General features: G+C 36.7%; 1 protein-coding gene and 2 long non-coding RNA genes across 3 annotated transcripts in view; 2 read left to right on the top strand and 1 right to left on the bottom strand.

Moving 5' to 3' along the window:
• The window catches only part of LOC146477026 (uncharacterized), a 310,708-nt gene that overhangs the window by 207,873 nt on the left and 76,662 nt on the right, over positions 1 to 26,173 (top strand). The gene's annotated exons all lie outside the window — the stretch shown is intronic.
• Positions 2,016 to 26,173, top strand: LOC146477027 (uncharacterized). Its single transcript, XM_085114105.1, has 12 exons — positions 2,016 to 2,175; positions 2,319 to 2,422; positions 5,182 to 5,347; positions 7,112 to 7,272; positions 14,789 to 14,935; positions 18,412 to 18,548; positions 19,038 to 19,101; positions 19,359 to 19,446; positions 20,211 to 20,323; positions 24,678 to 24,775; positions 24,910 to 25,002; positions 25,222 to 26,173. The coding sequence occupies exons 1-12, from the start codon at positions 2,067 to 2,069 to the stop codon at positions 25,307 to 25,309; spliced, it is 1,368 nt and encodes a 455-aa protein (XP_084970231.1). The 5' UTR covers positions 2,016 to 2,066; the 3' UTR covers positions 25,310 to 26,173.
• On the bottom strand, positions 16,349 to 18,405 carry LOC146477028 (uncharacterized). The gene is made up of 2 exons (XR_014865525.1): positions 16,972 to 18,405; positions 16,349 to 16,826 (listed from the first exon to the last, which is right to left on the bottom strand). It is a non-coding gene; the product is annotated as an uncharacterized LOC146477028 (long non-coding RNA).

Raw genomic sequence — 26,173 nt, 5'->3', positions numbered from 1 at the left:
GAATGTTCTTAAAGTTTACCTTGCAAATATAAATTTATTAGTTCCCTATGTAACTGACTGCAAGTACCTTGTTAAACCTCTAGTCCTGGTTGACAACTTCTGCACTGAACTTGAATGCTCGTCATGGATGGGTTAAAAATGATTTTTGGCATGACTAGTACACCAAGTGTTCTTGCAAAACTGTTCAGCTACAAGGGTATGTTATCAGTAATCGGCCTCAGAGCCGGCCTAGTAACTAAGGGAGCTTCAGTTTAGCATGCAACGACGACAGCGACGACAACGAGAACGTCAAAAAAGCTAGGCTTAATAACCAAAACAACATCTCTGCACGTGCATTACACTTTTTGGTACATTTCTTTGCCGTCACTGCATGACTAGGTTGTGAGATTTCCTGATGGGACGTAAACATACGAAGAGGAATTTTTTTTTCTTTCTAAAATTAGGTGCGGTTTCAAAGCAACTCTCAAAGAGCTGACGGGAGTGAATACAGAGCGGGCAGCTTCATAGCAGCCCCCCATGTTTCATGTATTTTGGTCATAAAAGGTGCGAATAAAAACAATTTCAGCTGTTCACTTTTATATTTATTGTCAATTTAACAGAAAAATGCTAGGTAGGCGTTTGTACACAAAAACGGATGAGAAAAATATATCATTTTCAACGTTTTTTTTTTTTTTTGTCATCTTCAACTATTTCTTCTTTCCATCTAATATTTCTCGTACAAATCTCTTATTGGGAACAACAAGAATCTCCGGCTCAGCATCTTGAAAAGTTCCCTGAAGGTCAGCGACATCGACATGTGCATTGTCTGAAGATATGAGATTCAATTCTTGCGACAATTCACCCGCAAAAACAAGCTCTTCATCATTCTCTACTTGTCTGTAAATATCACCCTGTAAATACCCTTTATCATCTACATAAAGGCCGTGGCTTTCTTCGCCATTCTGCTTCGCTTTGCGTTGGAGAAGACCAATATGACTGACTATCTTTCTGAGGGTATGTATCTTGGTAACAACACTCTTGAGTTCTTGAAGGGCTTCTCACGCGCGATAACAAGCAGCTGGACATTTGTTAAGTTTATTGCAGATGTAACTTCCGCTCACCTTCAGAAAAGTACAAAAATAAGGCAAAGTAACACTGTTTCTTATTCATCCCCGACTCATCTTCAATAAAATGGATAAACAAGAAAAATTAGATGGGGTCTTAGTTTTCGTAATTACAAAAGCTCATTACGAAAACTAAGACCCAACCGGAAAAGTGACTGGAAATCACTGGGATGCAATATAACTACTGACTTTCTTTTTGAGGGTAAGGCTTTAAGAAATAGAGGAATATCATTGAGGTTCATAATAATTTCTTTTGTTTTATCCCCTGAACTTCGTAGCCAAGCTAGAACTTTAATATGTCGAAATTGGTCTGTTCAGAGTAACATCCGATTCCCAAACCTGAAGGGCTGGTCTGCCCAGCCGAAATATTGTTATCGGCTTTGTAGTAGTCCTTGGACTTCTCATATTTACTGTTCAGAGTTTAGTTTTCAGTTGATTTTGTGCAGGCTGCAGTCTGGTAGCCGAAAGCTTTTTATTTATCTATTTTTTTTTTTAGAGAACGTTCTTTAGTTCTTAAAAATATATGTATAAACCAAACTATTTTCTACGTTGTCAAGCAAACTAAAGACCCTTTTTTATTTTCTTGATATGTCACTTTTCCGGTGGGGTCTTTGTTTTTGTGATAAGCTTTCGTAATTACGAAAACTAAGACTCCATCTTATTTTTCTTGTTTATCTATTTTTTAAATTTTTTAAAAGATGAGAAATAAACTCACCAAATATTCAGTTGCTCATTATCGCATGTGATGAGAAGCCAGGCGAGAATGTCGCTGATGTTTGCATACCAACACACACCAACCAACACCCAAGAAATACACAACTTTGTAAAGTATACCAGCTAAACCTTGTTCTCCCCTCCCCATCCCCCAACTACGCCCGACGCATCCAAACCTGGGACGAGGCTTGATTCCAGTGCTTCTTTGTGCTTCCGTGTATTGTATTTCCGTTCAAGCTACCTTCAGAGATGGCTGCAGTGGTTAGGTGTTCTGGTGTTTCTCTCTTGGCGGGACGAAATGTTTTGCGGCATCTTGCCTCTTTTCCTTCGTTTGAACTTCAAAAGCAGCAAAAAAACTGTAAGTATTAATTAGAAAGCAAAGACGCGAACGTTTCCAACCACGTGGAAAAGTTATGCCGGTTCCATAGCCACAACGAAACAATTAACCGTTAAGCTTATAATGCTTTCTAATAAGGATCTGATATCGCACTTTTATTTTAGTTTGCCATCATGGACATGGAAAAAAAATCAAAGTTGATGGTCCTGTTGTGGAGATGGACGGCGATGAAATGACTCGTGTCATTTGGAAAATGATTAAAGAAAGGGTACGTACGATAGGATGGTAAACTTGAATGCTAACAAGTTCGAGGTAGAAACAAAAGCACTTTGATTATATTATTCTCAAAACATGTAACTTCTATCAAGAACATTAACACCCGAGTTAAGACTAAGTTAAATAAAAAAACATGCATGAATGTAAATCTCTTTCACAGAACTTTATAAATCTGGTGTTCAGGACGTTGTATATTTTTAATGGTCTCGTGTTTGTGAATATTGTTGAAGCAATTCCATTTGACACGCAATCTATCTATCACATTTCATCTTTCTATTCTACTTTTAAATTGTTCAATTAAAGTAAAGCGTTTTCTGTATATTTGAATTATCATTTTTTATGTTTTGAGTGTATCAAAAAGGACAACGAGATGAATTGCTGTATTTTACGTTTAAATCTGGACTTCATCAAATTGTTTCACTTCACATTGACGTAGACAAGGTCGTGATGTTATTGTACGTGTAATATTTTGTATCAGGCCGATGGCCACATTTATAGGGGTCTGGGAATCTGAGAACTGAAAATGGCTGCAAAAAAATTCGCCTTAAAAACTATGTGCATTCGTAAAGAACTGTTAAAATCTTGTTTCACTGGGAGGAAGGTTGGTTTATTATACCTTCTGTAAGTTAAGTATATGACTCTGTAGAAGAGTTCATTATCACATACATGCATATATACTTAATAATCCTAGCAGTTGGAAGACTATACAGGATATAGGATATTAAGAATATTAAGAACCGGTCAGGGTGGGAAAGGAAAGAGAAAAATATATATGTTCAACTTGCTGGCAAACTATGTATAAATAAATCAACATGTAAGTGAGTAAACTACATCATCATATTACTTACAACACTAAAGTATTACCCTACTGCACAATATTGTCTTGTAGTTAGTAAAGTGTCCCTTTGGAAATCAGCAGTTGACTAGATCCATTAATGGCAGACATAGGTAGGCTGTTCCTTAGAGAGATTGTATGAGGGAAAAAGAGCACTTATAGGCACCACGATGGGCAGAGATGTGTCTAGACTTGTATGGGTGGATAGAAAGAGTGCCACCATAAGCTAAGTTGACTGATGGTGGAAGTGTTAAATGTACTAGATTGTAGACTGCTTTATACATCATAGTTGCAGTACAGAGGTGATAACAGACCTCAAGAGTGTCGCAGCCAAGCAACTGGTGTTTGGAAGTAACACTTGACATCTTGAGTATAGTCTGAATAGGCAAATCTTATAGCAGATCATTGTAAAGCTTCCAATGCATTTATGTGCTGACTTTCAAAAGGATTCTATGCAGCTGTTGCATACTGTACATGAGGTCTTACAAGAGAACTATACACCTGGGTCTTAACGTACTGGCTGCTTTGAGAAAAGTTTCTACGTAGTGGCCAGGCTAGTATCTTCATAACCTTATTTTTAACAGACTTGTCATGGGAATCTCATTCTAGGTTATCCTGGCTTAAAATACCAAGATACTTATGACAGGTAATTGGTTCTAACAGACTGTTACAATGCCTATAGCTCGATGGAAACTTTAAGGGTGACCTGGTAATTGACATGATGCTACATTTAGGTTAAAGTTCATTTGCTTTGTAGTAGCCCAAAAGAGATAGTTTCAAGGTCTTGTTGCGTTGGTTGAAATATATTGATATCATGAACACTTGAGATTTCAGAGTAAAGAACAACATCATCAGCAAACAGCTTAATTTTGGAGTGGAGGTTAAGGACAACATTTGTCATTATGTAAATCAGGAACCGAAGGGTTCCCAGGACAATGCTTTGAGGATTGTCAGAGATGACATTGGTTCAGGATGATTTTGTTCCAGAAACCTGTACACACTGAGTGTGGTTTAGTGGGAAGTCCTCAAGCCAGAGAAGACATTTGCCAGTGATGCCATGATAATAATTGAGCTTAATTAGGAGCCTTTGATGAGGAACTGTGTCAAAAGCTTTTGAAAAATCAATGAAAAGTACATCTGTTCTTACACTTATCCAAGGAGGATATCGAGTGGTCAAGGACAGAGGAGTGAGGATATTTTTAGTCTCCAGATGGCAAGACAAAAAAATATATGCACAAAAGATGCTCCATTTTTTAAGATAAGATGCACATGAAAGAGATCAGGCTGTAGTACTTTGTAACATATTTGCACCATTTCGTTTGTGTGAACAGAAAAATGATTTTGCTATGACATTAAATTACTGATTTCTAGTGAAGAAATATATAGACACAAATTTCCTGTTTCTGTAGAAATTATATCAAAACCCAATTAAAAGTTTGGAAAAATGTAAATTTGCTGTGGAAACATGAACCATAGTGTTCCACTGCTGTTTACAGTTATCCCAGCGTTTACAAGTATTTCTGTTATGCTATAGAGATACTGAGGCGGAGTATTTTCCATTTGAGGGAATAACCCATGATTTACCATAAACCTACTAGCAATTTATCACAAATGCTGTAATCTGATTGGTTGGTCTACTTACTAGCTTTTGGTGATACTGTTAGATAGTGAGTAGCAAAGAGGTGTTTGATATATATTTAAATCTTAATCAACACAGTTTGACTATTTACTCCCATTGCTATCCATGATGTATAATATAATTGAGTCAGACTTTGCCCTAATCAAATATCACACAATATAAATCTAGAGCTCATAATCTAAATGTTATGTGAAGCATGGCTCTCAACCAATCAGAGTACATATTTTCTTAAGGGTCAGCTTTGTGGTGTTTTATTCCTGACATTCTCTGATTTCAGTTGATTGTACCTTATTTGGATCTGGATATTAAATACTTTGACCTTGGACTACCAAATCGAGACAAGACAGATGACAAAGTGACTGTAGAGGCTGCAGAAGCCATAAAACAATGCAGTGTTGGAATTAAATGTGCAACAATTACTCCAGATGAAGAAAGAGTTAAAGGTACTCAAAATTTAAATTTATGATTAGACAAATAACTGTTATTAAAAATGTTATGTGACTGTGGTAGTCATTAGTACAGCTAGACTGCTGCTTTATTGGAGTGCGACATTTCTATTTTCCTGATTTTGTATTTTCTACATATAAAGTGCAGTTTTGGGTTATTGAAATATTGAAATTTTCAAAGTTTGCTCTTGCATGTATTCAATGAAATCTGTTCTGTGCGTAAAAAAGAATATGTTGCAGCATATTTTTTATTTTACTATAGCAGAACAAAGCAGAGCAAAATCATCAACTTGTCAAATTCCTGATCAAGCTAAAACCCATTAACGGCCGAGGCGCCCAAAACCAGCCAATAAATTCCGCACGTCCGCGCTAGGTTCCTGCCTCCCCTAGAAGGGATAATTTTGTCCTCTATTGTTCTGATTGTCTTTAGTATAAATCTACTAGTGTTCTATCACGAATGCCGTTCTCTGATTGGCTACATTACTCGCTATCTATTCTGTGATAGATAGTGAGTAGCGGTTTTCAGCAAAATGGCGGCCGCTTCCTCGCGTTTTCGAAGTGTTTGCAATGAGGATATAGATAATTTACCTGTTTAGTTTTGCACGACTAGTAGATTTATACTAAAATAATTAGATTATTCGCTCTCGATTTCTATGCGTGATAGCTGATTCGGGCTGCGCCCTCATCAGCTATCACGCGATAGAAATCTTGAGCTCATAATCTAATTGTTAATTAGAAAAGACTGACCAATCAGAATCTATCGTCTGCGCATATATTTTTAGGTCTTAGGGGGGTCTAGACACGAAAAGGTTTTTGTCCTCCGAAAATATCAGATTTCATCGATAATGGCGGGCCTCGTGCTTTACGCTTAAATATTCAAGACGCCAATTTCGCATTTTCCGAAGGAAAACACACCTTTTCGAAACGGTAAATCGAAAGAGGAACTTCTAAGGAATACTCGACAGTTTCAACAGCGGAAATCCAAGCAATAACGTTAACGGCGAAGAAATTATGCTTTGAGGAAAATTTGTAGTTTTACCGAGGCGACGAGCTGGCGGACATCTCAAATCATTATTTTCGCCATGGACTTTCTTGATGATGTTAGAGCGTTTCTCGCGATACAAATCACAAAGAATTACAGGTTTGATTGTGGATTTGTACTGAAATACTATTCTAATTGATCGATTCTTCGTATTCCGAACAGTTTTCGCAAAAGTTTTGAAAAACGTGCTCCGCACGGGTTGATAAATTCGCTTCAAAATTGACTCGCAATTGCTTCAAATCGCTTGCGAGTCGGTCGCCTCGCAGCAAAAATTATACGCGTTTTCTTCTAAGACCTATACAAAGACTTATTTGAATAAATGTTTTAATTAGGAAAGCTTTATTGCCTGTTTTTCTTTCTATTTTCATTGATAAAATGTGATAACTGCCTAATCTTGCGTAAACAAACACGTCTTCTCGAGAGCGGATCAAATTACTGCCATGTGACGCGAGGATCAAATTTCATCAAATTTTCGAAATTTTTACCTTCAGCTTTGTTTTTTGGGTAATCTTTAATTCGCAGGTAGGGTATTTTATTCGACAATTAGAAATTCTAGCTATTCTAGACCAAAGGAGTGCTGTTTCTTTGACCCAGTAAGTTGTCAATTTTTACTGCACATTGGGTTAATTATTAACAATATGCTAATTTGTGAAAATGTCAAAAACACGTGGGCTGCAATGGGCAGTCAGATCAATCAAACATCGTCTTTTTTATTTCAGAATTCAACTTGAAGAAGATGTGGCGTAGTCCTAATGGTACAATTCGTAACATCTTGGGTGGTACAGTTTTTCGTGAGCCAATCATTTGCCAGAAGGTTCCAAGACTGGTGCCTGGATGGGTAGAGCCAATTGTGATTGGAAGACATGCTCACGGTGATCAGGTTAGTTTTAAGTTTTTGTTTTTTTTTTTTTTCATAAAAACAGTTTATTTCAAGAACATGGACACTACAAAATAACAATGTTTACAATACTAACGATTGGTATAACTTACCTATCTAGTACCACTTGTAGTTATTACCATACATTACACAGCCTACTAAAAGAATCAATACAATACTTGGTGCCCTACAATATTAATTAATATTAAAATAAAAAATTTACACTTACACGAACGCTACTAAATAACATTGTTTACAATACTAACATATTACATATTAAAGTGCCCCTGGGACGAAAATTTCATTTTCCATCTTTTTGCATTTTCGTGTAGAATATGACCTTCTTACTCATGTTACCAAATTTCAATCCTTTTACGGCGATTGGAAGTATTTATTTTTTTAGCTTTTTATTCGAGATTTCACGGCTGCCATTACTTGGAATTTTTCGTGTTGAGCCGTTGACGTCACCTCCTGTAATTTGAGCCTTAACTTCCGGAACAAGGCCAAGTAATGGCGGCCGTGAAATCTCGAATAAAAAGCTAAAAAAATAAATACTTCCAATCGCCATAAAGGATTGAAATTTGGTAACATGAGTAAGAAGGTCATATTCTACACGAAAATGCAAAAAGATGGAAAATGAAATTTTCGTCCCAGGGGCACTTTAACTCTCCTATCTAATACTACACATAGTTATTACTTAACAATACATTACACAGCCTCAACCTACTAACAAAATCAATACAATTCTTGGTGCCCTTCTATATTAATTAATATTAAAATAAATATTTACGCTATACCACTAGGGGTAATTAAATCTACAAGGCAATATTGGACGCATCAATAGGACGCGAGCAAAAGCTGAAATGATTTAAAATTTTCAATTTCAAGAGGTTTATCCTGTGTTCTGCATATCCAAATAAAATATCTGGCAATAAGAAACCAACAAGAGGTCTTCTTGTTGAAAAGAGGTTTTAAATCCCAAATATATATTATTTCTGGGGTAAGCTCATTTTTAACTCGTGAATGCACGCATGCACAATGAACAAGTTATAACGATGGCTGACTTTTAAATTCAAGTGGAAAAAACACGCGAACATTTTTTGTTCACGGCGCATCAGGATATTCTTATTCAATATGTAGAGAATAATTTGACGATCATTTAGTGCAAGAATGGAGATTTTTCGCTAAATCTGAACAAATTAAGTTACAAGTTTTTCAGTTTTTCAGAAAGTCCGGGGTCGTAAACTCAATTAGTGAGAGAAAAAACGTGAAAAATTTTTTCACGACGCATCAAAACTCTCTTATTCATTATGAACAGAATAATTTGACAATCATTTTAGTGTAAGAATGGAGATTTTTTTGTTGAATCTGAGCAAAGTTAAGCCGCTGTTACACGTTGAAACTTTTAGCTGAAACTTGTGTGCAACGGCGAACGAGACCAGTTTCATGAAGTGGTGTTCACGGTGAATTTCTTGTCTTTTCACCAATGCGACCGTTGTGAGCCTTTGCAGAAGTAGAAAGCGGTTCTACTTTTCGTGAAACTTGTCTCGCAACGGAAGTTCGAAAAAGTTTCACGAAACCGACCATGTTACACAGTGCAACACCTGCTGAAACATGTTTCGCAGTGCCGTTGCACACAAGTTTCAGCTAAAAGTTTCAACGTGTAACGGCGGCTTTATAGGTTTTCTCATTTTTTTCCTCTAAGTGCAGTGTCTTTTAAGAATTAAAAAATAATTTAATTTAGAAATAATTTAATTAGAAATAATTTAATTTAAAAGTAATTGGTGGCATGGACTTTGAATAAACAAGACGCTTTTTAGAGCTTTTACCTTAAGCACTAGTGGCCTTATTTATTGTAGTCCTCACCAATTTTTTAACCTATCCTCACTTCGCGATTGAACTAACTGAATCGTTTTATTTAGAAAGAATGTGTGATATTGCATTGCGCAACTTGAAATTTTGCCGCCAAAAAATATTTCCTGCCAGAAAATGTCTTCAGCTGAAAGAAGCACTCTAAAGCTCACTGCTAATCATATTTTTTTGCATACATGAAAACTCGACATCTTTCATCATATTTTTCCTTCTCTTACAAAAGTATTACATCAAGTAGATTAGTTTGCTAAAAAAACTAGTTTTGCTGTCAGTTTTCATGGGAAAGCAGAACGTGCCATGTCACGCATCAGTGACGTCGTAAACAAAATTATGCAAATATCTGGTGAAATGGACACTTTAACCCTTTCCCGACCAAGAGTGCCATATATATGGCACAAGACGCAATTATGAGCTCAGTATTTGGTCAATTTGTGTGAAATTTGCACAACCAAAAAATCTTTGAAAAATCTATAAATTGAAGGGCTGGGAGCATAACCGACTTATGTCGAATTTCAGCCCGTTTTTCGATGTAGCTCGGATTTGTGCAAACTTTTGCATGTCAACTGCAATGGGATTGAAAACCATTGTCCAGTATTTTTTCACGCCGCTTTGTGTTTCGTATTAATGCCATTGAGAAATTTTACCATCTTGTAAAGATATATCGGTAACATTATAGACACTGGATGACCAAAAGGACAATGCACTGAGGATTAAATACTTGTATTCAATATACACTCGTTGTCTTTGAAACACGGCACACGAAAGCGGTGTTGTTCGCGGGAGGAACAAAAAGATTGCTGTCACGCTTTCATTTGATTCTGTTACAAACTACTACGTACGTGACAGGAATGTCCGAAATGTAAACAGTTACATCCTCCAAGAGAAAATGTGTCCATTTCCTGGCGTAAAATCCAGCTTTGTCCCGTTTGTCGACATATCACTCTTCATAACGCAAAATACTAGCATTCTACACGATTAACAGGAAGACATGTAGCCATTTCAACGATTAACAACGATTAACAACGATTAACGGCAGTGTTTGGTTTTCTCAAGGAGTTTTGTCCACGATTGTAAAACTGCGGAATGTTTTCCAAACCAGGGAGAGCCAAAATTCGGACAAATCCGTGCGAAATCGAAAGCCGCGCTAAAATTCGACATAAGTCGGTTATGCCCTCAGACCTTCAATTGAAGGCATAAAATCATGCCCCCCTCCTATATGAGACTTGATTTACCACCCCTCAAACTTGTGGATTTTTTTTGTCTTTGTACGGTAAGGGTCCAGTTGATATCTAACAACAAGCAATGCACTGAGAGCTGTACATTAAGCTATAGTTTAGGGGGATACCCAGTATGTACAACGAATAAGAAAATTTTCACTGTTTTTCTTCTTTCGTTTTGGACTTTTCTCACTCTCATATGTGACCTCCTCCATCTCTGTTGGTGTGATTTATAGCACACTCCAGAAAATACCTTTTAAATGGTATATCACATGTTGTCTCCCAGTTCATAGTTAGCGATTTAGAAAAATTCGCCATTTCCCTCGGACGGGAAAGGGTTAAGATCTTGTCAGTTTTCATAGAGTTTTCAAAGGGAAAAAATGTTTCATTTTCGCAATTTTAATTTATGGGAAAGCAAAAGGACGCGGTCGATAAATAATTCTTATTTAGCAAGAGCTTGTCATATTTCATTATTTTTACTTGAGGATTGTGTGGACTGAACTCCAAAGGAAAAATTTCACGCATTTATGTCGGGCATGAAATGTCATGCGATACTTTGTTGAACAGATTTCCCTTTGTGAGATCGGCTTGAAAAACACAAATCTACCTGGAAGCTAAAAAAAGTATGCCCTACAGTAATTTTGTAATTTATTTCCCAAAAAAAACTTCACTTGCCCATCGGGCAAGTGATGGTCAGAATCCACTAGCCCGATCACAAAATCCAGTAGCCCCGGACTATCGGACACGAATTTGCATGATGTAGCTGTACATGGTGTGCTTCTATAAACTTTGAATAAAAAAACACGCGTTTTTTTTTTTTTAATCGGTGCATCAGAATAATCTTATTAAATCTGTAGAGAATAATTTGACAATCATTTTTATTATTATAGTACAAGAATTGTTATTTTTCTTTACATAATCGGGCAAAGATATAATTTCTTTTAGCTTTTAAGGAAGTTTCCATAGCCGTCTAAATTTCAATTACTGATGTGTCATCTGCATTTACGAGTTGGCTCACAGGAGCCTCTGATCTACAAAATTCATGACTGATTGCTATCCACTGTTTAAATCCTTGCCAAAATTGCGATGTGGCTCTGCAGTACCAGAAAAGATGAATTAAATTTTCCTCTTCAGTTTTGCAGAAGGTACACAAATCAGTTTCTTTTATTCCTATTTTATTTTCTTAAAAAAAGAGTTGGTGGCAAGCCATCGATGCAAAAGTTTAAACTGAAAAACAGTTAGCTTCGTTACTTTAGTGCTTTTATATGGCGATAAGTAGACCGCCTTCCAATCAATCAGGTCATCTCTTTGGAGTGTACAGTCAGTAATCCATTTTTCCTGAGTCTGAGTGGGCCATACCTGCTTCATGGAAACCAGTTCTTTGTAGACTAGTTTATTGGCCTTTTTGGTTTTAATGAATCTATCAAGGAAGCTTTCAGAGATGCCGGTACATTGGTTGTCTTTACATCTTTTTCTTAACGAATTTAGAGAAGATAGTAGGCTGAGTAAAGTAAGAAAGTTAGTTTTAACATCGAAGGGGTCTTTCAGTTCATGTAAGGAAAGAAAGGCGTTTCGATCTTTTAGTAAATCTCCTACCTTTCGAATACCTTTAGAGTACCATGGTTGGTAGAAAACAGGTTTGTTGTCTATTCGTATAAGAGAATTATGCCATATAGGTAACGAAAGGAAGCAGTCAAGAGAATTCACATTTCGTTTGTAACTTATTTCTGACCATAAAATTATGTAGAATTTCTGTGGTAAATGTATCTGTTGCGGTTACGTGTTTGTGGAATCATCCCTAATGAATTTAAAATGGCAATTGTTACACCAGTATTTAAAACAAATGATAAGGAATCATTTTCAAACTATAGACCCATTTCCGTGCTCCCATGTTTTTCAAAAATATTAGAAAAGTTGATGTATAAGAGAATCATAAAGTTCCTAGACAAACATAATATTCTAAACGAACATCAGTATGGCTTCCGTAAAAAGCATTCAACAAATCATGCAATATTGGAACTAGTAACTAAGATAACAAATGCAATTGAAAACAATCAATACACGATGGGTGTATTTTTAGATCTCTCTAAAGCATTTGACACAGTGAATCATGCTATCTTGTTGCATAAACTAGAACACTATGGAATAAGAGGAATAGTGCTGGAATGGTTTAAAAATTATCTACAGTTTCGAAAACAAGCTGTTAAATATAAAACAACAAAATCAGATAGCTTAACAATCAGTTGTGGAGTGCCTCAAGGCTCTGTGCTGGGGCCTCTTTTGTTTCTAATCTACATCAATGATATATCCAAATGCTCCCAAATATTATCTTTTATACTATTTGCAGATGACACAAACTTATTCCTGATTCATCATGATCTAGAAACTCTTATCAGAATTATGAATGAAGAACTAAAAAAGGTAGCATTGTGGTTAACTGCCAACAAGTTATCACTTAATGTAAATAAAACACATTTAATGATATTTAAAACTAGGAAAAAGAGGCTAAATTATAATGCACATGTAATTTTAAATGAAAACCCCATTGAAAAAGTCAAGTATACTAAATTCTTGGGAATAATCATTGATGAAGAACTCTCGTGGAAATATCATATTAATCATATTGCAACGAAAGTCTCAAAAATGGTCGGCATAACGGCAAAAGCAAGACATTATTTATCCCTCAAATTACTCTTAACACTTTATAACACCATGATTTATCCATATTTAATATATTGCAATGTTATTTGGGCAAATACCTATTCTACCAGGCTAAAGTCTATTTTCATGTTACAGAAGAAAATTGTTAGAATTATCACTTTCTCAAATTATACAGATGACTCGAGACATCTGTTCAAGTCTTTAAATATACTCGATATCTATGAATTAAACATATATTTAACTGGGATTTTCATGTATTGGTATTACCGCGGTAATCTTTCAGCATATTTCACAAATTTTTTTACCAACAATGAAAGCATACATTCTTATAATACACGATCCGCGACAAAAATACATGTTGAATTTAAAAGAACAAATTATGCAAAATTTTCTCTCAGGTGTAAAGGAGCAACTATGTGGAACAGTCTACCTGATGATATCAAGAACATTGATTCTTTTGATCGTTTTAAAAAAGGCTTAAAATTATATATTCAAAATCAGCCGTGTAATTAATATTAGAACAAATATGGTTAATTAGTAAAATGATACCTACAATGTAATTACTTTACTTGTCATTAGTCCGCCTTCTGTAATTAGTCTTAGTAAATTGTGTTAATACTGCGGAGATCTTTTAAAAAGCTCATTAGAGCTTGCTGGATCTCCTGCCTTATCCGATACTACATGTATATGATTATGATGTATATGTTTGAATGAAAGAAGGCGAATAAAGAAACTGATATATCCTGCTTATTCAGGTTGCCTCTGAAAATGGCCGGACCTCCATATTGATGTAATTGCCATTCAAAGAAATATTTCCATTTTCCGTGGTTTTCTGGGTCAAGATATTTTTTAACCCAAGTGGACTTCAGTGCCTTATTAAAGGATATTAAGTCAATCATTTTTAGACCACCTTCAGAGTAATCGCTTATCATTATTAATATTTCTTTTGATCTCATCCCCCTTGTTGCTCCATAAAAACTTAAAAAAAAAAACGAGAATTAAGCTCCTCCAAGACTTTTGATTTGTTGGTAACAGCGAAAGAATATAAACCAGTTGCGAGACTATCAGGCTCTTGAGCACTGTAATGTTACCTAGTAGAGATAGCCTTGAAGTCCCAACATTTCAAACAGTTGCTGATTTTAGCTAATTTGTCTGCATAGTTTGCCTCCAGTGTTTCTTTGGGGTTTGTGCAAATCGTTTATCGAATCAGAAAGTCGTTTAAATTGCAATGATGACAAAGAGCATATTTTCTTTGGTTTCCGTCAAAGTTTGTGGCAGATTGGGTAAAACAGGTATGCAAATGTACCCATGACACAATATTTCTTAAATTTATGGAACATTTGAGTTGAAATACTAGCCTATTATACAAATAAGACGCCAAGTCGCTTTTATCCGGGAGGTTTAGTCACCCGTATGGAAGATCGGGAGATTCCTTCCGTATCCGGGAGACTCCCGGATAATCCAGGAGAGTTGGCATGAGTGCTAAGAGTGAAAGGTGGATCTTTTGTCCAGTGCACCACTACTTCTTGTTTTATGCAGTGATCACCAATATACACAACTAAGATGTACAATGTATAACATTATTGAATCACACCAATGGTTGATACCATTACTTATTAATAGTACACAACTTAATATTGATAATTTATTACAATAAAAAAATACTAATTCATATTTGCAATCCATTCTGTCTTCACCATAGGGGTTTTTTTGTTTTTCTTTTTTGCTATTATACTTTGGCTTATTCATACTCTTTTATTAAATTATAGTACCGTGCAAGAGACTTTGTTGTTAATGGACCAGGAGTGTTTGAAATCTCCTTCTCCCCAGCTGATGGCAGCGGTAAGCTCACTACAGAGGTGTTTGAGTTTACAGGCACTGGAGGTGTCACCATGGGCATGTATAACACTGATGAGGTAAGTAGATACATACAACGGTTAGATTGGAGTCCCAGCTACATGTATGATGTAGGACCTCATCCGCCATTTCAATGTTCGCGCCTTAATGCTCAACAGAAGTAGAATGAGTATTCAACAAGCTTCAACAACGTTTCAACAAGTGGCACCATCATTCAACATTTGTTGCTCAACAAATATTTGAACCAGGGTTGTAGCTAAGAAATTTTTCTGCCGGTTAGCTGGGAAATTGAGCCGGCTAAAGAACGCGCAAAGTGTCTTCTGCCGTCGGCATAGCCGACGGAGGGGTAGGTATATGAGGGGGTCGCCCCCTCCCATTTGGGGGGGTCTGGGGGGGCCTCCCCAGGAAATTTTAAAAATTTTAATTCAATTTGGTGCACTCTGGTGAAATCTAGGGGCTCTTTTATGCAAAAAGAAACAACCATTAAAGAGAAGGTCAGCTGTGGTGCCGCAGTTTGAAACGTGTGGTACAGAGATTCACCTTGAATTTATTCAAAATTTTCTCCCTCGCTTTGACGTTTCCATATTTCCTTCGTGTGGTTTTCATTGTTTGGCGTTCCTTGAACTCTCTACCAGGTCTGTTCACTGTGCCCCTAAGGAGAATGACAGACCTGGCTTCTGAGCAGACAGTGCTTTGTTTTACTTCTGTTCGTCAATCTATGCTGTTTTCTTAATTCTCTTTTTGGTGAGCCCACTAGAAGAATAGTTCTTTATTTAAACACGGTAAAATCCATCAGGAGTATAAAAATTAGGAATAACCTTACTCCTAAACAAAATTCAAAACCTAATCAAATCTAACTAAAACCCGCTTTTCATGAATGCCGTGTATACTCTAACATTAAAAATGAAAATACAAGCGTAAGATTTTCAACATTTACTTAACATTAAAGTAATGAGAACGAAAGCTACATCGCTTTCCATTCGTTCCGAAAAGATAAGTGCTTTTAACTTTGCACTAGAATATCAGAAAATTGATTCTTATAAACGCTTAGAACTGCAAACAAAAGAGCTGTCCACTTGGTCATTCAGCTGTTCATCCAATTTCGCGGGTTCGTTCACTCGGTTTCTCGTTCGTTTGTTTTCGCCGGCGAGCACTCGGCGGACCGTTTACGTTTCTGGTTTGTTCAGTTGTTCCTCCGTTTGCCCAGTTCTTCTTGCTATTCATGAGCATAAACATGTTATAAGCAATAAAATTTAACCAATTGAAAGCTGTATTAAAACATTACGAAGAAGTTCCTTCATGTTTTTTTTCTCTGTCATGCTACAGAGAAAGACTTCCTCTTTCTCCGATCTGACACAAATACCTGGTAACAAACTCGTTCCCAATCTTTCGCAATGCCTTGAATGCGGGGGCTATCAAGCTTCGTGTTGACAAGATGGCGGACACAGAAAACGGAAAGAGGACATGGTAAACAAGTTCTCAAAACAAGACTTTATTTCAATTACTTTATGGCATCGATACTCAAGGTAGTCAGGAGTTTATTCAACCTTTTCACTTAAAATATATTATTCTAAATCGAACAATTGCTTGTGGGTAACTAAAGAACTGTTCATTGCCCTTTTAACCGAGTGTTTGCCACCCACAATTCAGCTGGCGATGACCTCTTTCCCAGCCGGCGCTTAGCGACAACCCTGTTGAACCGTGTATTATTGGCTTTAAATGCCATTTGCAGTTGAACGCTTTGCAGCAACTTCCCCCTTTGACCGTTTCAAAAGTATTCTGTTTGGTCTGCCTGATTCTGAATTAGATTTAGTTACAATGCTTACAAAACATTGTTTCTCGCCTAGTTACCAAAACATGACTCCTGTTATCTGTCAACTCCACTGTCCTCCTGTTAGATCTAGAATTAGTTATAAGATACTCCTATTAAAACTCTTCACAGCCTAGCTCCTGTTTACATTTCTGATCTGCTACAGTTATAAGCCAACCTGTACTTTAAGATCTTCCAATCAGAAACAGTCTTGCTGTCCATACCTAAATGTACCTAGGTCTTGTGGCAAAGGGGTGTTTTTTTTTATGTCCCGAACTGTGGAACCCGCTTCCATCTGACATCAGAAGTGGTGACAATATAAAAATATTTAAATCTAATGATGTGATCACAAGTTACTTTCCAACATTTGCTGCCATTTTCTTGAGTAAACAAGGAATTAGGATTGTCAGAATAGTAATACAATTTATTCTATGGCTGGCTCTGTGAGCAGGCAAGATTTGTTAAATCCTGCATTGTGATAAGGCAAGATGGAGCATATTGATAAATCCTTTATTGACCAAGCTTGTTCGGTCAAGATCATGCCTGGATATTGGCCTTGTTCTTTTTTTGTGTGTGTGTGTTTTTATGGACCTCCACTTCATCTTGGTCCGTAAAAATGCAAAAAAATGAAGTTGGCCAATATGCAGCCATCTTGACCTCAGGCTTGATCAATAATGCATATACAGTTATTTCAATTATTGTTGTCGGATCAAAGTATAAAGCTGTAATACAAGACCGCAAGATTCTGTGGATTTTTTTATGAATAAGTTTATCAAAATCAGCTATATGCCTTGTCCGTCCAGTGAAGATATACAATGGCAAGCCATTTGGATGAAAGAAATGTTAGGATGTCAAGTGGATGAGGTGGCAGCCTCTTTGAAGATGCCTTTAAGCTTTAAGCTTTAAGCTTTTATCCAACAACCTTAATTGAAATGGCTGTATACCATACCCTGCAGTAATGTTTCAAACATTTCAAAGCATTCTTTTTTATCAAGTCCTTGTGTATAAAGGCCTTTCAAAGAAAACAAGAAACAAGCCATTCTCTTTTTTTTTTTTTTTTGAATATCTTCTCTCATTCAAAACCTGATATGTCTCAGTACAAGGATAATCACAAAATCAAGAATATTTTGAGAAATACTGGAATAATGCTGCTCAAACTTGGCACCAATAATGTATGCCAGGTAAGAAACAAAATGACACCCGTTTTGACTTTGCCATTGTATTACTCTCGGCCCCACTCCCTTTCTGTTATGAGGCAAATTTCTCCATTTTCAACAAGATAAGGAGAGGCAGACAGTCCTACTTGAAGCACAAGAAGTGCCCTTATTGTCCTATGTCTTTTCAGCAGCTCATTGGGAGTAAATGATGTTTGATTAAGACAACAAATGAGAGCGTCAACTGAGCATGAAATAGACCCAAAAGCAAAATTGTCACCATGGCACCGGCATAGTAGGTGTCATTTTGTGTGTTTAACCTGAGGTACATTTCTGGTGTCAAGTTTGAGCAGCATCACTCCAATATAATATATTCTTGATTTTGTGATTTATCAGTTTGTACTGAGACGATTTGTGTTGTCATCAGTTTTGACCCAAAAATTGAATATCTCTGGAACAAGGGAAGATAAATCAGAAAAGAAAATGCCATTATCCATCACTTTGAAAGGCCTTTTAATGTAGTTTACTTTATAAGCACTTTGAATAATTCACAGCATTGCTGCACTTTTAGTCTATCAGAGATTTTGCTCATAGCTGCTTCCAGTACGCTTTGAATAAGGAGTGGCCTCTTTATATGAGTACCAAAAACACCATCTTGAAGAAGTATGATGGCAGATTTAAAGACATATTTGAAGAGATCTATAAAAGGTACCTTTATCAGATAGGCTTGTCTGGCAGTGTTCTGCAATAAATAATGTATGTATGTATGTATGTATGTATGTATGTATGTATGTATGTATGTATGTATAACTTTATTTAATCACGGAGAATCGTCAGTTGAGCCAAAAGTTAAAACTAAAAACTCCTTAGAACTGGTTTAGCTGATTGCCATGTGGGAATCCGATATGTTAGACACCTTCTTGAGAAGTTGTTTAAAGTGCCCAATAGAGCCAGCGGTTTTTAAGTCTTGGTGCAAGTCATTCCACAGACAAGCCCTGCTATAACAAAAGCTTCGTTTCAGGTAATTGGTATTTGGTTTGGGCAAAGAGAGTTTCCCTTCAAGACCTCTCAAGTTATAATCAGCAGCGTAGCATCGAGTGAAAAGAATAACAGGATTTTAAGAGCTGAATTTACATTCATTTATTTTGTGTGTACTTGAAACAGTGGTAATAATAAATTATATTCTTTGCATTTCAGGAGCTATGAACAGCAGTTCAAAGATCAAGGAATCTGGTATGAACACAGACTTATAGATGACATGGTGAGTCACTTACTCTAACTTGTAATTTAGCTGAAAACAACAGAAATGTAAGATGACTGAGGCCAATTATGCCTCATAAAATCATGGAGAATGCAGTGGGAAACCCAGTGTCATCAGGATAGTTTCTCTTTATTCAGTTATGCTAGATTTCTGTTTAGAGGATTGCATTATCTTGTAAACATGCCATTTTATTAAATAAGTATAGTTATTAAATTTTAACTTAACATCTTGTCATGAATTGATGTGTTTTTTTAAAGGTTGCATATGCCCTCAAGTCACCTGGTGGATTTGTTTGGGCTGCAAAAAATTATGATGGGGATGTGCAGTCGGACACTCTTGCCCAAGGTAATGTGCCTCATTCAGCTACCTAAGACTAGACTTGGACCTGTGCTAACAGCTGCAGGAGTACAGAGTTGCTTTGCAGTTGTAATTTATGGCTGGAGATTCTTTCTTTCTCTGTTCTCTTGTTCTTTAAATGTTTGTTATTGAACAAGGCATCAAGTATTTTATACTCAGTTTTTCGTTTGGTTGTGTCTTGCACCCCAACTTCTGCTGTCCCCAGAGTGGTCACTTAAAGAAACAAATAAATTTTTTCCAGAGCTATAAGCAACTTTCTTATAATAAGTGTATTTGTTTATAGCTGAACTTTCACTAACCTAATCTATGTTACTTCAAGATGGGATTTCTCTCTGTAAACTTGAACCTCTTCTACTCACATTCATCACCAATTAATACTGCAAGACTTGCCATAGCCATCTCTTTTTTTAGAAAAAATATGAGAGGCGTTACACATTTTGCATTGTCATCCATCTCCAGGGAGACCAATAACATTTGCCTTCAGTTCGGAATGCTATATAATCAAACCCCATAATCAAGTGAGTCTCCACATTGAGAAAGAAATTCAGATGAGTTTTGAAGCTGGACTTGTTAGAAGATGAATTGCAGTTTAACCATGAATTTGCATCAAGAGAATCTGATCGATCATGCTGCTGTAACTTTTAGCTGTCTATCAAAATAATGTTTTGCCCATCTTATCCAAAAATTCCAGGGTAAGGGAAGGTACATGACTGTTTTGGGTGATGAGCATGTGCTATGTATTGTGTTGGTAGGGTTTGGCTCACTTGGTCTGATGACAAGTGTACTTGTGTCTGGAGATGGAAAAACAATTGAGGCTGAGGCTGCTCATGGCACTGTAACCAGACATTACAGAGAACATCAAAAGGTAATAACATCATACAGTTACAATGGCTGTAAGTAATAAGATAGTGATGGCTCATAAATGTCATACATTTACATGTGGTGCCGCCTAGCATGGTTTTCATTGTTTCAGACTGAGTATATTTTGTTGTATCAGCAGCTAGGTAGGGTAGGTTAAAGTAAGATTTGCCAATTGGAAGAAAGATCCTTCTACTATTTGATCTTTCATCCGCAGGTCAAATATATGTTTCATATATTTACATTAATTTATTCATCCTTCATGGGTATATTACGAATTCACAATATATTGATAGCTCAGCTGGTAGAGCACTGCACCATCATCGCAGAGGTCATTGGTTCAAATCCCGTTCAAGCCTGAATTTTTTTCAGGCTTTCTTTTTGCAACTGCTTAAGTTGCGTAGTAACTGCGACGATCTTTCTTCTATTTGATCTTTCCGCCGCAGTTCAAACATACGTTTCATATAGTTACATTAGTAAGATTTACACAGCTTTTTAGTAACAGCTTGAGGCAAACAATAAAAAATAATTACTTGACAATGTGAATGGTAAAATGTGAGTAACTTGTCTTTTTGTTATTTATAAACAAACACAACTAATTACATAAACTGGGGTTGAAGTGGGCAAACAAGAATGGAAAAGAATGTATTGGAATCTTTCAAAGCCCTACTGGAAATTTTAGCAGTCAATACAAAGCTAATTTGTGAGGCTGGCAAAAAAATGGCACTGTTTGTGGAAGGTGAAAGGGGTATTGAGCTATGCATTAATTATATGAGTAAAGGATTGTTTTAGTAATTTTTAAGCTCTAACCAACTGCAGATGGCTGGTACTACGGTGTCCTATGAAGCTCAGTAACACAATTACCTACTTTTGATTCAGTGAAATAAACTTGATTCTTTAAAAACACAAACTTGATTCTTTAAAACGCAAACTTGATTCTTTAGAAATAAAACTTGATTCTTTGAAAACACAAACTTGATTCTTTAGAAATAAAACTTGATTCTTAAAAAACACAAACTTGATTCTTCAGAAATAAAACTTGATTCTTTGAAACGCAAACTTGATTCCTTGAAAAGTGAGTTGTTTGTTTCAGTGTCACGTGGTCTCTGCTTTTGGACGGCTTCAACATGGCGGGCCACATGGCGGCGAGATTTCCGTTCCAAATTTCAGTTTTTGATAAAAACTTAAAAAAACTGCAAAAGCCGTGAACGAAGATCCTGCTTGCTTGTACGTTGGATCTCACAGGAGATCTAATCAGCCAAACTTGAAAAATAGACAATGAGAAGTCGAAAGACTACTGCAAAGCTGACACAACGTAATATATTTTAAAACAATATTTCTGCTGGCCAAACCGGCTTCTTCAGGTTTAGATGTTACTAAATTATATAAATGAAATTGTCTAGATAAAAGCAGTAAGGAAATAAATTTTATGAAAAACACGACAATCCTGAGTTTTACAACAGACATGTTTTGGCAGTTGCCTCTGCCATCTTCAGTGTGAAATGAACTTGTAACAAATTACAGTGGAATAAATGCTAAAAAAAATTACAATAATAATAGAAATAATTAAGACCATAACAGTAGTAATACAAAATTAAACAGAAAGTTTTAAATTAACGTGTTTGACTTGTGCGTTGAGTGTAAGTTTTTCCCAAACTATGTGCAACGCCTCTTTGATTTTAAGGGCAAACCGGGTAGATGCCTGATCGATGATGGCAAAATTGTCGCGGGAGCATGCAGAGCGACATGCTGGCGAAGTCTCCAGATGTTTGAAGATGTGTGAGGCCCTGTCCGTTTCCAAGTGTTCCCTTACATGTGTGTTGAAATGTCTGGTGGTCTCACCGACATAGCAAGCTGCACAGCTTGCGCACGAAACTTTATAAACCACACATGATCGGAGTCCATTGGGGATACGGTCTTTCACACTAAAGAGCTACCTACTTTGAAAGAGGAAAACGCTAACACTTCTAGCATGCTACAAGTGCATTTCACACTGAAGATGGCAGAGGCAACTGCCGAAACATGTCTGTTGTAAAACTCAGGAGTGTCGTGTTTTTCATAAAATTAATTTCCTCACTGCTCTTATCTAGACAATTTCATTTATATAATTTAGTAACATCTAAACCTGAAGAAGCCGGTTTGGCCAGCAGAAATATTGTTCTTCGCGAAGCGAGGGCCGAAGGCCCGAGCGTAGCGAGGTTAATAAATTTGTCGGGCCGAGCCGGCCCGAGCGGAGCTAAGCCGCGCGAATTCGAGCGAAAAATATATTTATATATATATATATTCTCGGTTTTCACTGTCACGCCATTGAAAAAAAAAATCGAAAGCATTCCATGAATGAAGTCAAGAAATTGACATGGTATAGAGGATAAATAAATAAGGCATCTGTCCAAGTGTCAGGTCTGTGCGGCTTTCCGTACTCGAGTTATTTGACAAAATGTTCCACATAAATTTATAGAGCTTAGTATGGAGACACCATGTTTGTGTCCCTCTGAGGGGCACAAACATGGCGGCCGGAAATACGAAAAAGCATCTGGAATCCACTTTTGCCAGAAAAGAGGTTTGTTTGCCCTTGTGAATTTTCGAATGTTTAGATTAATATTTCTCCTCAAACTTAAACTGTTTAGAATGCTGAAAATCACCCAAAGAGTCATTTTTAAGATACGGAAAAGCTCTGTCACGGCCGTCCTCGTTATGTCACGCACGATGAAAACTCGGAAATTGAAACTGTTCTATTTTCAAAAGGAAGCACAACATCGAGCTAAGAAATTGTGAACAGACATATTTTTAGGTAATCTTTTCTTGAATGAAGGTAAAAATTTTGTAGGCCTCCCAGTTTTGAATTCAAGAATTTGGTGACGTCACGTGAAAACCAAGAATATGTTTTTTTGAAGGTGTCCGCACTTGAATGACGTCAGACTGTCTGGCGTCGTCTGAAAAAAATTTGCATACATCGGAAAAAATATGCGTGCATGATCAAATTTCAACTGCAATGTTCATCAATATTCACTGGATACAGAACTATCTCTCCACAATCTTTTCCCTTTCTTTTAGAAATCTTTTTTTGTGAAAGATTGCATTGAAGAAATTACACGTTTTGTGGCCGCGGTAAAATAATTTTCCGTGGGAAATAAATTCATCGAACACGACAGCGCTGCACGCCCGTTGTACATTTCATCGCGTCAGAAATAGATTTTTAACCGCAAACTAGCCTGTGGAACTACGAAAAGACCATGCTCATCAAAATAGTTGCTATGTTCAGAAACCTTTTAATCTCCTCATTTGATGCTACAACACGAAAGAGGGCTTTCCACCCAGCCCCAGCTTCGCGAGGTTTTGCGAGTCACGTATTTCTAGTTTTAAAATATATTACGTTGTGTCAGCTTTGCAGTAGTCTTTCGACTTCTCACTGTCTATTTTTCAAGTTTGGCTGCATGATTAGATCTCCTGTGAGATCCAACGTACAAGCAAGCAGGATCTTCGTACACGGCTTTTGCAGTTTTTAAAGTTTTTACTTATCAAAAACTGAAATTTGGAACGGAAATCTCGCCGCCATGTGGCCCGCCATGTTGAAGCCGTCCAAAAGTAGAGACCAAGTGACACTGAAACAAACAACTCACTTTCAAGGAATCAAGTTTGCGTTTCAAAGAATCAAGTTTGCGTTTTCAAAGAATCGAGTTTTATTTCTAAAGAATCAAGTTTGTTTTTTTAAAGAATCAAGTTTTATTTCTAAAGAATCAAGTTTGCGTTTCAAAGAATCAAGATTGCGTTTTTGAGAATCAAGTTTGTTTTCAAAGAATCAAGTTTGCGTTTCAAAGAATCAAGTTTTATTTCTGAAGAATCAAGTTTGTTTTTAAAGAATCAAGTTTTATTTCTAAAGAATCAAGTTTGCGTTTTAAAGAATCAAGTTTGTGTTTTTAAAGAATCAAGTTTGCGTTACAAAGAATGAAGTTTTATTTCACAAAATCAAAAGTAGGTAATTGTGTTACTGAGCTTCATAGGACACCGTATGGTACAGCATATTTCATAACACTATCAAAAGAAAGCTAATCATTTACACATGAACAAATTACTACCGTATTGTATACCAGCAATTTAGTAGGTCTTGTTGTATTTTTGTCTAAGACCTCTTCTCAACCTTTTCACTCTGAAATGTTATAACAAACTAATGACAATACAATGTGGTTCCAAATTGTAGTTTATCTATACCATAATGCAGTGGGTAATATTGCCTGCATAGCAAGCATTTCCATTACGCGTTTTCGCTTTTTTACCGCGCAAAAAAAAGCACAAAACCTCAAGGGATCCCTTGCTATGCAGGCTATGGGTAATAATGTGAGATGTTATGTCTTCATTTATAGGGCAATGAAACAAGTACCAACCCCATTGCCAGTATTTTTGCATGGACCCAAGGTCTGCGTCACCGGTCAAGACTTGACAAGAATGCTGAACTTAAGACGTATGTATTATAAATACTGCCATTTTGGTTCTGTCAGGTTCAGTTACAAGGTTTGTTTTCAGTGAAACATGGAGTTTGTTCATCTTAAGCCGTCAAAGTTCTCCATAGTCAATACTGTTACATTTTCCTTTTAGATTCTGCAGAGCTCTGGAGAAAGCATGTGTGGCTACTGTTGATTCTGGTAACATGACAAAAGACCTCGCAGCTTGTATCTATGGACTTAGCAAGTAAGTTGTTGAGAGTTAACTCACCTGATCACAGAACTAGCAGCAAGGTTTTGGCCTTCCTCTGAGAAACCAGTACTTTTTATGGGGATTGAATCCTGTGTTGGCAACAGTTCCAGTTAAGACTGATAATTGTATGTCAAGGCTGCACACTTGTGTTACTCCGTGCTGTTAAACTAGCTCAACTTACTGTTTTTGTTTGTTGTTGTCATTTTTTTTCAGTGTGAAACGAGACCAGTACTGCTCAACAGAGGAGTACTTTGATGCCGTTGTGAAGAAACTTGATGAAATTTATCAGCCAGCTTCCTGAGTGAATTATGTCAACATTGTAATTGAAAGTAGCTTACGTTTGTTGCTTGTAGTCCACATGCAGACGTCTCCTAACAAATAGGAGATGTCTGCATACAGGCTAAGTTGTCTCAGCTTTGATAGGGAGCAAGGAGAATCGGCCAAAAATCGCGTTTATTCCGAATATTCAGTGTGCATTGTATGCAGCGTGCCACAAATCGTTGTTTACCTAATGAAAGAGTTTTTAGGAAAAGTACTCTCTGTAACAATTAGACGTAAGCTTGAGGTGTCTTTTGGCTTTTAGCAGATGTCTGTACGTGGTCTAAGAGAAATTGAACAAGCCGTCTATAATTGTTCTAGCATAACCCAGTCACCGATCTATCCAACAAAGAAATTCGGTCGTAAAGAATTGTTTATTCCAAGCTTTTTGGTTTGTGGCAAAATCAACAGTTGCTCCTAGGGCGTTCTATCATAAGTCTTGCATAGCCAATCCGATTGCTAGTTGGTCTAATAGTCGGTCATTGGGTTATCCTACCATAATTATGTTTATAATGAGCAGAAAGCGACATCAGCAAAGTTGTTCTCGCTTATTTAAATTCAGTTTTTGTGTTCAATTTTTTATCCGAGTGTGTCTTGAATGCGTATGTATAATATATGCAGCTTGAGCGGTAGTAAGCCGGCATTACCTGCCCGCATGACACGTGATTACAGCTAAAGTATTGTTCATCCAGGAACTAAAACACTTGTCGCCGTAAAATATTATAGTTGCTTAGCATGTAGGTAGGATACTAGAAAACTATTCCATCATTTCAAAGAATGGAGATAGTTGTTTGTGCAGCTACAGTAGCATTATATGCCAAGGAATAAAAGTTTAAAAATGTCTCAA

The sequence above is a fragment of the Pavona decussata genome, unplaced genomic scaffold (genome assembly GCF_977016875.1).
Source record: "Pavona decussata unplaced genomic scaffold, jaPavDecu1.1 SCAFFOLD_72, whole genome shotgun sequence".
Classification (NCBI taxonomy): domain Eukaryota; kingdom Metazoa; phylum Cnidaria; class Anthozoa; order Scleractinia; family Agariciidae; genus Pavona; species Pavona decussata.
This window is presented reverse-complemented; position numbering and strand designations above follow the sequence as displayed.

Excerpts from the sequence above, each read along its gene's own strand:
- LOC146477027 (XM_085114105.1), top strand. The coding sequence starts at position 2,067 with ATGGCTGCAGTGGTTAGGTGTTCTGGTGTTTCTCTCTTGGCGGGACGA. Across the intron at positions 19,447-20,210 it reads GTCGGACACTCTTGCCCAAG|GGTTTGGCTCACTTGGTCTG; the intron begins GTAATGTGCCTC and ends TTGTGTTGGTAG. Across the intron at positions 25,003-25,221 it reads TGTATCTATGGACTTAGCAA|TGTGAAACGAGACCAGTACT; the intron begins GTAAGTTGTTGA and ends ATTTTTTTTCAG.